General features: G+C 43.0%; 1 protein-coding gene across 1 annotated transcript in view; it reads right to left on the bottom strand.

The window, feature by feature from the left end:
* The window catches only part of NAPB (NSF attachment protein beta), a 38916-nt gene extending 25169 nt beyond the window's left edge, over positions 1-13747 (bottom strand). The window contains exons 1-2 of the mRNA XM_070419813.1: positions 13585-13747; positions 753-832 (exon numbers count right to left, since the gene is read on the bottom strand). Coding sequence (XP_070275914.1) covers positions 753-832; positions 13585-13682 — 178 coding nt within the window. The 5' untranslated portion in view covers positions 13683-13747. The remainder of the gene's footprint in view (positions 1-752; positions 833-13584) is intronic.
* Between the last annotated feature and the right edge of the window lie 824 nt (positions 13748-14571).

The raw sequence follows: 14571 nt of genomic DNA, 5'->3' as shown, positions 1-14571 counted from the left end.
TATCACAGAGTTGTTCTCAGAGCAAGAAATAGAAGTTCTCTGCTAATGTGTAGGTAAAGAAAAGTAGGCATTTTTATTTATCTGATTTGTTTTCATTGAGTTTTACTACAACTTTCAATTTTTATGGCAACAGATTTATTTGAGTACATTAGTAAGAAGCAAAAATTACAGTTTGATCCTCAGTCAAGGCAGCCAGTCTATGTATCTCTCATATTGATGTTTCTGTCTCTCCCTTCCTCCCTCTCTAAAGTAAAAAAAAAAGAAAGAAAGAAAAAGAAAAAAATTACTATTACTGTAGGAAGGGGTTTATAGAAACTAAAACAGACCCAGTCCTTATGTTTAAATTTTATGTCAGGGTTTCACCTTCATTCACTAAATCAAGGTCCTTTAATCCCAGTTCTGACACCTGGCTTGAGGCCTACAATCTTATTCTCTAAGGGGACAGCAGTCATTTCCTCCTTAAAAATGATTTTAAAAGCCGAAACCGGTTTGGCTCAGTGGATAGAGCGTCGGCCTGCGGACTGAAAGGTCCCAGGTTCGATTCCGGTCAAGGGCATGTACCTGGGTTGTGGGCACATCCCCGGTGGGGGATGTGCAGGAGGCAGCTGATCGAAGTTCCTCTCTCATCGATGTTTCTAACTCTCTATTCCTCTCCCTTCCTCTCTGTAAAAAATCAATAAAATATATTTTAAAAAAAAATGATTTTAAAAGCATCTTCCTCAAAAGCAAGCAAACAAAAACTGTATACATACCACTCCAATTTTTAGCCATCTTGAACATATTTGCAGCTCTGGTATACATTTCACAAGCCTCTTCTATTCTTGTGTTTCCTCTGAGAAAAATTTAAAAAATGAGATTAAGTTTTTCTATAACAACCATCCACATCCCTAATCCTCAAATAATAATTATTTAATGAGCATATACTATGTGCCAGACAAGCAGTATAGAATCCTAATAGCTGCTTAAAGGGGAGACTGTTATTCCTATTTTGCAGATGTGGAAACTAAGGCAAACAAAAGTAAAGTAGCTAGCCCAAGGTCACATAGCAAGGATGCCACAGAACTGAGACTCAAATACTGATCTGTCTGACCCCCGATCTTCACCCTTAAACAGAGTCCTCTCCGTGCATGCAAACTAAAGTTTATATCAATCTAAGAAATCAGAAGTACCTTTTTCAGAGGAGATTAAAATTGGAAGGATAAAGGCATCTTTACCAAGTTAATTTCCAACAGTTTGGCACTATGTTTATTTAGACTTGAAAATGAAAACAAAACCTGAAGCCAGAGCATATAAGAACGAGTCACACTGCTCTATGGCTAATATTATCTGTCAGCTGTGGCAGGGAGCAAGCCCTTCCCAGGGTGGAAGGGGCCTTAGGCTCCTGCCACTCACTGGTGTGGACATGCATTTTATAACATCCTTAGAGGAGGGAACCCACTGCTGCCTTTAGAACATTCAGTTCTAGAAAGTTCTTCACCAGGCAGCTGATTACATTGAGGAACAGTTTTAGCTGCTTAGAAATTTCTTCTCACATAAAGACCAAAATAACCCTCTATAACTTCCACCAATTTTCAAAATCAACCTTGTTTTCACTAAGCTCAGGCCCCTCAATTAAAGACGTTTCTCTATCTTAGCTATCTATATTATAAACACAGAATAACCAGAGGAAAACCATGACACAGCAGACTGTAACTGTGCAGTATGAACATAAATACTAATGATGAGTAACTGAGAGTGAAGTATGGACATAAATACTAATAGTTCTAGCCAGTTTGGCTTAGCACAGTGGTTCTCAACCTTCTGGTCCTTTAAATACAGTTCCTAATGTTGTGACCCAACCATAAAATTATTTTTGTTGCTACTTCATAACTGTAATTTTGCTACTGTTATGAATCGTAATGTAAATATCTGATATGCAGGATGGTCTTAGGCGACCCCTGTGAACAGGTCGTTCGACCCCCAAAGGGGTCGTGACCCACAGGTTGAGAACCGCTGGCTTAGCTGATAGAGTGTGGGCCTGCGGACTGAAGGGTCCCAGGCTCAATTCTGGTCAAGGGCACCTGCCTGGGTTGTGGGCTTGATCCCCAGTAGGGGGTGTGCAGGAGGCAGCCGATCGATGATTCTCTCTCATCATTGATATTTCTATCTTTCTCTCTCTCTCCCTCTCCGAAATCAATAAAACATGTTTTTAAAAAAGACTAAGAGACAAGAAAGGTCAAGGCTGACAAAAGTGAGTATGACATGAACATGAATGAGGGCATCTGCATATGCCAGGAACTCCAACAGGCTTCAAACTCCAGCTCAGAGGCATGCAGTTAACTGCAGTTTAGCTGGTAGGCCCAGGTATGAATTATATCTTAGACAACAGTAACTACCGACTGACTCTAGCCTAGTTCTTTAATTCTTAGAGCCTCTATTTTTGCATGTGTAAACTGAGGATAATATTATCTACTAGAGGCCCAATGCACAAAAATTTGTGCACTCAGGGGAGTCCCTCAGCCCAGCCTGTGCCCTCTCGCAGTCTGGGACCCCTCGGGGGATCAGGCCTAATCTGCAGTTGGACATCCTTAGCGCTGCTGAGGAGATGGGAGAGGCTCACGCCACCATCGCTGTGCTGGCAGCCGTCAGCCTGGCTTGTGGCTGAGCAGAGCTCCCCCTGTGGGAGCACACTGACCACGAGGAGGCAGCTCCTGCATTGAGCATCTTCCCCCTGGTGGTCAGTGTGTGTCATAGTGACCAATCATTCCCAGTCGTTCTGCTGTTAGGGTCAATTTGCATATTACCCTTTTATTATATAGGATACCTCAGGGTTATTATGAGGATCAAAGAAATAATCCATAATAACTGCCATTGCAGGACTTGACCCGGAGTATGTACTCAATTAGTATGATTTTTATAATTGCATTTATGTACTGAAGGCATAAAATCCTTTATGGATGTTTGTACATCACCTATAATAATAAAAGCGTAATATGCTAATTAGACCGGGCAGCAGAATGACCTTCCAGATGTCATTCTGGACATCCTTCCGGACGAAGATGTGGCGGCGGGGGCTGAGGTAGAGGTGGTTAGGAGCGATCAGGCAGGCAGGTGAGCGGTTAGGGGCAATCAGGCAGGCTGGCAGAGTGGTTAGGAGTGATCAGACAGGCTGGCAGAGTGGTTAGGGGTGATCAGACAGGCAGGCAGAATGGATAGGGGCGATCAGGCAGGCAGGTGAGTGGTTAGGGGCGATCAGGCAGGCAGGCAAGTGGTTAGGGGCGATCAGGCAGGCAGGTGAGTGGCTAGGAGCCAGCGGTCCTAGATTGCGAGAGGGATGTCTGACTGCCAGTTTAGGCCCGCAGGATCGAGCCTAAACCGGCAGTCAGACATCCCCTGAGGGGTCCCGGATTGCGAGAGGGTGCAGGCCGGGCTGAGGGACCCCCCCCCCCCCCGCATTAATTTCATGCACTGGGCCTCTAGCTATTCAAAATAGTCAAAAAGTGGAAACAACCAAAATGTCCATCAACTGATAAATGAATAAGTACAATGTGGTATACACACACAGACATATTATTAGACAATAAAAAGGAATGAAGTCCTGATACATGATATAATGTGGATGAGCCTTGAAAGCATTATATGTTAAGTGAAAGAAGCCAGTCACAAATGAGCTTATATTGTACAATTCCACTTATGCTAGAGGCCCGGTGCATGAATTTGTGCACAGGTGTGGTTCAGCCAGGGGTAGGGGCCACGGGAGGTTGGCTGGCCAGCCCCGCCCCAGATCGGGCCGGTTGGCAGCTACAGTGTATGTCATAGCAACCAGTCATTCCAGTCACTTGGCTTTTATATATATAGATGAAAGGTATAGAACAGGCAAATCCATAGAGACAGAAAACAGATTACTGGCTGCCTAGAGTGGGAGTGCTGAAAAAAAAATGGCAGAGTTTCCTTCTGGATTATGAATATGTTCTAAAACTGATTGTTGCAATGGTTACACAGCTCCATGAATATGCTAAAATGATTGATTTCTACACTTTTAATGTATATGTACATACATATAAAAAAACAAACAAAAAAGCTTTGGGGGCTATGTCACGCAGCGAGTGACAAGATGGCAACAAGCCATACCAAAAGTGAAAGTGAAGAATAGCTAAGCCTTTTCTTACTCACACCTCATGCTCCTTTTCCTTCACTTCACATCTGCACATATATATTTTAAAAAACCAATTAGCTAATTTCCACAATGAAAAATTCCCAACATGACAGAGTTTTCAATATTAACCATAGCTCTTTGGATCTAACAAAGGCTTGCTATTTTCTTGTGTCTTGTTTTTCTAAAGTATACCAGGGATCTTTAACTATAATTATAACACAATCATTCTTATTAAAGGTTTCCAAATAGAACTAGCTTAATTAACATATACTTCATCCTATTATTTTCAGAGATAGAACGCCTACATTATGCCAGGTTTTATGCTGGTTATTTCCACGTTATGTCATTTCACTATTGCAACAATCATGAAAGACGCTATATCAACTTTAAAGAAGAGAAAACTGTATCTGGAGGTTATGGCTCACCCAAGGTCATTCAGGCAAGGTCAGTGGTGAAACTGAACACCTGATTTCAAGTCTAGTGATCATTATAAAAATATTAAGTGCACCCTGCTAGACTCAAGACCCTCACATCTCTTAAAACGTAAGTATTTTTGCCTAGGCCAGTGTGGCTCAGTGGTTGAGGGTGTTAACCTATGACCAGGAGGTCACGGTTGGATTCCCAGTCAGGGCACATGCCTGCACTGTGGGCTCAGTCCCCACTGGGGGGGACGTGCAAAAGGCAGCTGATGATTCTCTCTCATCATTGATGTTTCTTCTCTCTCTCCCTCTCCCTTCCTCTCTGAAATCAATAAATACACGTGTTTTTTTTTAAAAAAACACACAAGAAAAAACATAGTATTATTTTCAAAGTACTAGATAAAGTCACTTATAAAAATAACTTAAGTTTGAAATTTAATGAAATAAAAGGACTTCTGAAATTATTTCAAATGCCTATTCTTTTACTAGTACATATGAACGTTAATTTTTATAAGTTTTAAGGACAATTATTCAGAGCTCACAATCAAATAATGCAACTGATTATTATCCAGAGACTACATAGTGAGGTAGAAGAGTCTAGAAAACAGAAACAAGTTTCTGTGAGGTAAACTACATTATAAAGTGGATATAATGTATATAATGATACTAAATTGACATTAAGAAAGCTAAATTGGGCCAAATTGACTATTTTTTGCTATTATGGTATCTTAACCTTGAAGAAGAAAACACTTTACCACCATGAAGAAAACTGTGACCAGCCTGAACAAGAACCACCAGCACCATCCCCACCACCAAGCAGCCCAGCGGACTTCCCCCTTCCCTCCAATTCCTGGGGCAAGGCTGACCTCCCCCCTCTTTTCGACCATGCTTACTCAGGAATCATTCATTGAGATCAGTGTGTGCCAGGAAACACAGGAAATAAAGTTCCTGCCCCTTAATGCCAAGGAAAGAACATTAAACTTCAGGTTAGAAAAAACAGAGTGTCCAACCCCCGCCCATATTACACTGAGGAAGCTTGGTCACAGCCCTATGTTCCACCGACGTCAGCGAGTAGGGGCGCTGTGTCTTGAGTCCTTGAAGTCAGCCTGTGAGTCCCTGCTTCTCTTCACTATGCCATCCTGTCCGTTCCCATTTAGAGGGCTGGCAGGGAATCAGCTCAGGAAAATTACAGGCCCATTATTTCAGAGGGCTCAGATGATATCTACATGCAGATAAGTCATTTGTGTGTGTGTTTTTAAATTTTTTTATTTTTATTGATTTCAGAGAGGAAGGGAGAGGGAGAGAGAGATAGAAACATCAATGATAAGAGAGAATCATTGATTGGCTGCCTCCTGCATGTCCCCTACTGGGGATCGAGCCTGCAACCCAAGCACGTGCCCTTGATCAGGAATCGAACCCGGGACATTTCAGTCTCCAGGCCAATGCTCTAGCCAAACTGGCTAGGGCAATGCATTTGAGTTTTAAAAACCAATTGATCATCAAATAATGTGAAGTCTTGTTTTTGTCCTGTGAACCTAAATAAAGAAAACCTCATTTAAAATGCAGCTGGAAAGCCCCGAAAGGGGAATATCTTCCCCACCCAGGTGCTGAGGGAGCCGGGTGGGGGGCCTGCCCCAATTGATCGCCCTGCAGGGGAGATGGTGAAGCAGGTGAGGGGGTGGCACCAGGCCAAGGCGGGGCTGCGGGGCTGCAAGGCTGGGGTCGCTAGCTGGGGCTGTGAGGCTGGGGGCAAAAGCCAGGGGCCGATCTCTGCAGGCCACCCTGAGGGACCCCAACCGTGCAAGAATTCGTGCACCGGGCCTCTGGTTAGAAATAAAATAATTAGAAATAAGATATTTAAAAACAGAATCCATTAGCCCATTAAGAGAAATACATTATAACCTAGAGGGTTTATTCAAGGAATGCAAGGACAGTTCATTATGAGGAAATTCATGAATTAACATATTAATAACAAAGGAGAAAAATCATGTTTACCTCCACAGATATTGAAAAGGCCTTAAAAATGTAACTTCATTCAATACCTAATGAAAACATCCATTAAGACAGGAATTGACAGATACTTCCTTACCATGAAAAAGTATATACTTGAACCAAGAAAGTAGTGATATATTAGTTAGATTTTAATTAAATACCATTCTTACAATAAGCTCCATTTAAATACAGAAATAGCTAACATTCTGAAATTCTCTTACTAAGTTTCCTTACTGTGAACTCTGTCAGTCACTGAAAAAATTTTGAAGGTATAAAAGCTTTACTGATTTTATAATCTAATCATAAAATCAAAAATTAAAAGCATAAAAATAGATTATAAAGTCTTCTATAACTAGGATAACCCTATATCTTGGTTGTATGAACACCCTTGATTTATATCTATTTTCCTGATACCTCAAAAATATCCCAGTTTGGCCAAGGTTGTGGTTTCAATACTTGATCAGGGCACATGCAAATAGCAACCAATGAATGCATAAGTAAGTGGAACAACAAATCTATATCTGTCTGTCAGTCTCACTTCCTCTCTCTCTAAAATCAATCAATCAATCAATCAATCAATCAATCCCAGTTTGGACCATACGTTCACAGCCACTCTATAACTCACAGAAATAGGGAAATATATTCATATATATATTTTTTAATCCTTACCAGAGCCTATTTTCCATTGATTTTTAGAGAGAATGGAAGAGAGAGGGAAAGACAGAGAAATAACATTGTGAGAGAAACACATCGATTGCTTGCCTCGTGCACATGCCTGACTAGGTCCTGGGCCAGGGAGGAGCCTGCAACCAAGGTATGTGTCCTTGACCTGAATCAAACCTGGGTCCCTTTGGTCCGCAGGCCGAAGCTCAATCCACTCAGCCAAGCCGACTAGGGTGGGAAATATTTTTTTTTTAATTTTAAAGTAGAATTACAGCTTTAGATATTATTTACATATAAAAAGTAGTATTTAGAAACTGAGAATTAATTTAGTAAAATCAGGAAGTAAAGGAGAAAATGCAAGGCCATGCTAAATTCATCATTTTTAGCACAATTGATAGATTCTGTCTAATATTAATAAGTCAGCCCGATTGGTGTGGCTTAATAGTTGAGCATCGGCATATGAATCAGGAGGTCATAGTTCGATTCCTGGTCAGGGCATATGCCCAGGTTGCTGGCTTGAACCCCAGGAAGGGGGCAGCCAATCAATGATTCTCTCTCATCGATGCTTCCATCTCTCTCTCCCTCTCTGAAATCAATAAGAAATATATTAAAAAAATAAAAGAATAAAGATAAAAAGTCACTTCTAGGGAGTAATGTTTAGGAGAGAAGATTCAGGGAAAATTTTACTTTTTAATTGAAATCGTTCTGTATTCCTTGCATTTTTCTACCATATATAGCTACTATATTTATAATAAACAGATATTTAAGTAAAACATAGAAGTGACATGAACTCACTTTCATGTTGTTGCCTTTGCTCTTGAAAACCAGACAAAAGAGTAAAAAATAAATAAAAATAAAAATCAGCATTTGTATTAGCATTCACATATTCTCTCCACCAATATTCACTACGTGCCTACTGCATACCATGTGCTGAGTGACTGTATAGAGCAAGAGCATTATCAGACTTTTTGGACACCTTTAACCATATAAAATGGAGTCACTGTCAGCCATGACAGTTATGCCAAGTGCTATGTCAAGACTAAGGTAAGGGGGTGCATCAGGAATGCCTCTAGGAGGGGACTGGAATGACCAAAATCATAAGTCTGGACACTTGGACAAGGGCTCCATCTAGACACCAATATGAGTGGGACCTCCACCGCTTATCCTATATCAGCCGTGGGCAAACTACAGCCCGAGGGCCGGATCCGGCCTGTTTGAAATGAATAAAACTAAAAAAAAAAAGACCGTACCCTTTTATGTCATGATGTTTACTTTGAATTTATATTAGTTCACACAAACACTCCATCCATGCTTTTGTTCCGGCCCTCCGGTCCAGTTTAAGAACCCATTGTGGCCCTCGAGTCAAAAAGTTTGCCCACCCCTGTCCTATATAATAAAACCCTAATATGCAAATCGACCGAATGGTGAAATGACCAGTCACTGTGATGCGCACTGATCACCAGGGGGCAGATGTCAGCGCAGGAGCTGCCCCCTGGTGGTCAGTGTGCTCCCACAGGGGGAGCACCACTCAGCCAGAAGCTGGGCTCACAGCTGGTGAGTGCAGTGGCGGTGGCAGGAGCCTCTCATACCTCTGCAGCAGCGCTAAGGAGCAGTGAGCCAAGCGTAAACAGCAGCGAGCAGGCAGGTGGTAAGGAGTGAGGGGTCCCGGACTGCAAGAGGGCGCAGGCCAGGCTGAGGGAACCCCCCTCCCCTCAGTGCACAAATTTCTTGCACCGGGCCTCTAGTGGGCTATAAAAACTCAGAGCTCTGACCACCCAGTCCTCAAGCTTGGCTGTACCAAGGATCATGTTCAGAGCCCTGCCAGACTTCCACTCCACTGGACCTGTGCCACCGCTGTAGCCACCTGGCTTGAGAATGACACCGCCTCTCCACCTGTGATGCTGCCAGTGACTGGGACTTGGTGCCAGATGCTTGCTCAGCTCACTTCTATTGCATAAGCTCCCACTCTTTGTGTAGGTAACCTGTGTGTGATTCTATTGGCTTTTTGGAGAGGTCTCCCCTAATTAACCAGTGATTCCTTTTAGGGATGCTCCCTTGCTCACCACAATGAGGTATGCCACAGTAATAAAATAAGACAGACTCCCTAGGGGCTTACATTCTAGAGCCACATACAACCACTGGGTTATCCCTACCTTTTATAAACAAGTATGCACCTCACAGGGCTCACAGGAATCTATAATAATAAAAGCGTAATATGCTAATTAGACCAGACAGCCGAACGACCTCCTGGACATCCTTCCGGACGAAGCTGGGTCTGCGAGGGCCGAGCCTCTTGCATGAATTTCATGCATTGGGCCTCTAGTGAGAGAATAAATGGTGAACACTGCAAAAATGCAAACAGAAAAAGGCCAATCTGATGTGCACTATGCAGTCTATCCCCAATCTGGTCTCTTAGTAACAAGATGGAGAAAATAATAAGAGAGGCCTTAGCCATTCAAAACTATCTTACTGTCAAACCCAGGCCATACTAAGCAGTTCATTTAGGGATCATTGTAAGCCAGGGTGGAGAATCTTTTTTCTGCCAAAGGCCATTTGGATATTTATAACATCATTTTTGGGCAATACACAATTATCAACTTAAAAATTAGCCTGCTATATTTGGTCAAACATTTAATTAACTCAACCATAATGCCCTGGCAGGGCCAGACCAAATGATTTCTCAGGCCTTATACGGCCCAAGGGCCAGACATTCCCTACCCCTGTTCTAAGCAGTTCACTAAGATTCTAAATTGGAATTTAAAAATCAAGTACCAAATTCAATAGCTCACCTCTGGAAACACATAAAATGAAAACATTACTCTTTTGCTGGCAGTTTTGCTATACTATGGTAACTCATACAGTTTAATACACAAACTGTAACTTGACACTATAATTGGAAAAACCAAATGATATAATAGCAATATAGCTCTGTGCAGCTTAATAAGCATTCTGATACCTCATTCAATCCTTACAATTTTGAAAAGTAGATTATTTCCCTCTGCCCATTTGAAAGCTGAAAAATACAGAAGCTCTGGGTATGATTTACTTGGCCAGGGTCACCAAATTAGTAAGTGAGAGAATTAGAGCTGTATTTATTATAGTTCATATATAATATATATTATGTAATATATAGAAAATAACTATCCAGTATATAGAATATTCTATTGCTGATAGTAGTACATAAGAAATATACTACCTGTTTCTAAATCTGAGCTATTGACTTTTTAAAAAAAATTAATCTACATTTGAATATCTATTGTAACTGAGGGAGACTTAAATGTTTTACAAATGGTATCACATATCCCCACATTTTAGAAAAACTTAAAGCAAAATCTTTCTCAAAATAAAGTTGAGTAAATACTGAGTCCTGGCTGGATAGTTCAGTTGGTTAGAGCGTTACCCTGATACTCCAAGGTTGTGGGTTCGATCCGGGGTCAGGAGACATACAAGAATAAACCAATGAGTGCATAAATAAGGGGGACAGCAAATTGATATTTCTCTCTCATTTTCATTCTCTCTCTCTTAAAAAAGCAAACTGATAATTAATGGTCCACAATGAGTAAGAACTATTCCCTGTTTTCACAAATAGAAATTCTAGACTTACAATTATTTCAAGATAACTAGGTAGGGTTATTTCATTAAATTTATTTTGACACTGCCAGATTTATGTCTCTGTTATAAGCTTTGCGATGGGGGAACATTCAAAAGCAAGAGAAGAAAGCACTAATCATCCAGAACATCTGTCATTCTTAAGCAGCCACTCTCTTTGAGGTGCAGGCTATCCCCAATCTGGTCTCCTAACAGCAAGATGGAGGGGTAGTAACAGAGGCCTTAGCCTTGCAAAACTATCTTATTGTCAAAACTGACAAATCCAAGCCCTACTAAGCAACTCATTTAGAGATCATTCTAAGCAGTTCACTAATATTCTAAATCGAAATTTGAAATCAAGTACCAAATTCAATAGCTCACCTCTGGAAACACATAAAATGAAAACACGACTCTTTTGCTGGCAGTTTTGCTATACTATGGTAACCCATTCAGAAAGAGTGCGTTTTAATTTAATTCCACAACCACAAAACACATCACTGCTGAACTGGCAGTCAAGAGGAAACACAAAGCCCCACTCGCTAACTGGTTTCTTGTGATGGTTGTGCCTCCTCGACATCTCTTTTTCTATGGGAGGGAACACTGACATTTCTAAAACAAGCACGGGACTTGTGCCTTACACACAAAATAATACATGGCTGATTTTTTTCTTGGGAACATACAATGCATATTTTCATTTAATTTTACTGAAAGCCACAAAAAGGAAGAGCTAGAGAATAGTTTTGAGGATACAGTACTGCCACAAATGTGGGTGGTGGATAAACATTGAGTGAAGAAGATGAACTCCTAATAGGTTTTAATGTGTAGTTAAGACTGAATACATGATGTAAAATATCTGCAAAATGCTGAGCACATTTTAATGGCTGCCACATCCTCAAAACAGCATCACCTGTCCCCTTTAAAGCACCAGCTGGGCAATAGCCAGGTTCTCAGTGGTTAGACTCGAGCGTGAGCCAGTGGACTCAAGGGTCTTTGGTTTGATTCAGTCAAAGGCACCTATCTTGGTTGCAGGCTGGATCCCCAGTCCCTGATGGGCTGCAAGCAGGAAGCAACCGATCATCTCTCTCTCTCTCTCTCTCTCTCTCCCCCGCCCCCCCTCCCTCCCTTCCACTCTAAAAATCAATGGAAAAATATTAACAACAACAAAACAATTGGTGATTACCAGCCAAGGAAAAATAGATGTTTCTTTCAAAACAAAAAGGCCTTCAAAAGAAAAAAAAGGCTTTTCAAAATCCTTTTAGGATTAATGACAAGATTTGGCCTAATTTCACAAAAACAATGATACAACACCTCTTTATAAAAACAAACAAAAAAAAAAGCAATATGTTCCCCTGAAACAAGCATCAAGTGCTGGCATGCTTTTTTCTCCTGCCAATTACAAATTCTCTTCCAGGGAAGGACACCCGGGCTTGAAATATGCTGTGACATTAAAACGTCTCCTGACATGAGACACTAGGACATTAAATTTTATCAAAATAAATTGTAAGCGTTTTCTGAATCAGAGAAAGGAGCTATTGTTTGGTGTTAGCATCAAGTATTGGGCAGTGTTCCTTATGCACGGTGGTAACTTTTAAAAGAGAACAAAGTTAGAATTCACTGCATTTCGAACTACACATCACATGAGGAATTTTGAACCCAGCTGGGATACATGCCCTCGGAAAGGTTCTTGAAGGCTGGAAGCCTTATCTTTCTGTATCTTTGCACCCCACACTGCTGTGCACAGCGTGGAACCTGCATTTAAGCAGTTCCTGGGGATGTGTCAACAACGGTCAAGGACCACAACCTGAAGAATGAAGCTGGCAAAACAAGCAGATTCCAAACTGAATTGTACAGAAATAAAGCCGCGTCTACTAATGCAATGGCTGAGTATGGGCCACTTGCCCTTCTCAAGAATAAAAAATGCGCTCCTGGTGTCAGCAGAGGATCTTTCACTTTCAAAAGGGAAAAAACAACAACAACAAAACCCGCGATAGTTCTGCCTCTCTAATTCTAAACAGCTGAATCATTCACATATTCACCTGCCCACAATGCTTCCAAGAACTGTCAATGCAGGCTTTGCTTTCTGCAAAGTCCGAATTTAAGACCTTCCCCAGAAGAGCATGGAAGAATTACAGGAAATGAGAGTGATTCGCTGCGTTATCCTTAACCAAACAGGCGGCCCCCGCAATTACATCGATCTCTGGTGAAGGAAAAATGCTAAGCTGAGAAAACATCCGTCCATCCAACGGCTATTTATTAAATGTCTACTTTGGCGCAATGAAAATGGGCACACGGACGCTGGGCTAGGGGTGCTGGGGGCCGTCTGCTCCACCGCGGGGCGCATCGCACCCCAGATGCGCGAACCGGGGGTCCAAGGTGCAGCCCCGCGGACTCCCCGGGCCGCCTTCCGCCGACGCCACACAGGTCTCCCTAGCTACGCGGGCTCAGCGGGGGCGAAACGAGCCAATCCGTCCAGCCACTGCGGTTAGGGCCACCGCACACCCGGCTGCCGCGGACCCGTAAGGCCGTGGGATCCTCGCACCAACGCGAAGACAGCTCCGTGCCCGAGGGGACACAGTGGGGCATAGGAGTAGGTTCTGTGGGCCCTAGAGAATCCCGGGAGGGTGCGCTGGGGCTGGAGGTCCCTGGGCTTTCTAAGGGTTGTAGAGACCGCGTCGTGCAGAGGTCTGGGGGCCCTAGAGGCTCCCAGAGGGACGCGTTGGGGGGCAGTCGACCGGGGATGGGCCGGGGATGGAGACCCCCTCAGGACGCGCGCGGCCTGACGCTCACCCAAACAGCCCTCGGAGGAAGGAGTGGGAGGCCTTAAGTCGCTTTTCGGCATCCGCCATCAGCTGGACTGCCTCGCGCTCCTTCCCTGCGTTGTCCATACTTCCTAACGCCGCCGCCACAGCCTCCTCTGCCGGCTGAGTGCGCCTACCACGCCTTCGCTCCCTTCTCGCAAGGCGGCGCGCGCAGGCGCGGTGCGCACAGCCTGCCGGAATTTGTAGTCCGGGACCCACCCTGGAGGTGGGAGCGCAGGCGCGAAGCGCAGGTTGGTTCGGCTGGGGTCAAGGACAGCTCCCAGCGGTGTGCAGAGCGGGCCAGGGTGGGGTCGAATCTCCCTGACCGCTGGCGCTGGGGGTGGGGTTTTAGGCCAAGGTGAAGTTTAGTCCTTTAAGTATGCGGGAAATGGAAAATGACCCCTGGCTTCCAGAAAGATCACCTTAAACGCTCAGCATTATGTTGGTTCAGGAATTCCTGCTCGGCACAACTGGCATGTGGCCAGTGGATGGATGAGATACCCGGATCACAGAATGGAATGCTCAACCTACAGTCTAGTTCTGCAAAAGGAAATCCAGAGCAGCCACACACAAAAATAACTTCTTTAACTGTGTGATGCCCATTTACCCACTCACCCACCCAGTAACAGCTGGCAGAAAGAGACATTTTTACCTCCAGAGCAAGACATTTAAGAATGTATCATTTCTCCCAATATAAATTCAGAGTTATTTTTCAGTCTTCCCATATTGCAACCTTCTAATGGTCCTCTCTTGCTTGATTATAATTGAGTTGCATATGTGGAATATATGCATAATTCACTGTTTTTATTGACTGAATTCTTTTCAATGGATGTGAGCCATTGAGCTCTCTTTATCCTTTACATAATGTTTTCCGTTGGCGGTGGATCTCCTGGGACACAATATCTGAATTCCAATAAAAATTCTCATCTCCTAGGAGAAGTATCCATAGATAGATGCCATTGTCTGCCAAAGATTT

Source organism: Myotis yumanensis, unplaced genomic scaffold (assembly GCF_028538775.1).
Source record: "Myotis yumanensis isolate MYYU_CA2020_CCGP unplaced genomic scaffold, mMyoYum1.0.hap1 SCAF_7, whole genome shotgun sequence".
NCBI classification, from domain to species: domain Eukaryota; kingdom Metazoa; phylum Chordata; class Mammalia; order Chiroptera; family Vespertilionidae; genus Myotis; species Myotis yumanensis.
The sequence above is the reverse complement of the archived record's forward strand: the minus strand, read 5'-3'. Positions and strand labels throughout refer to the sequence as shown.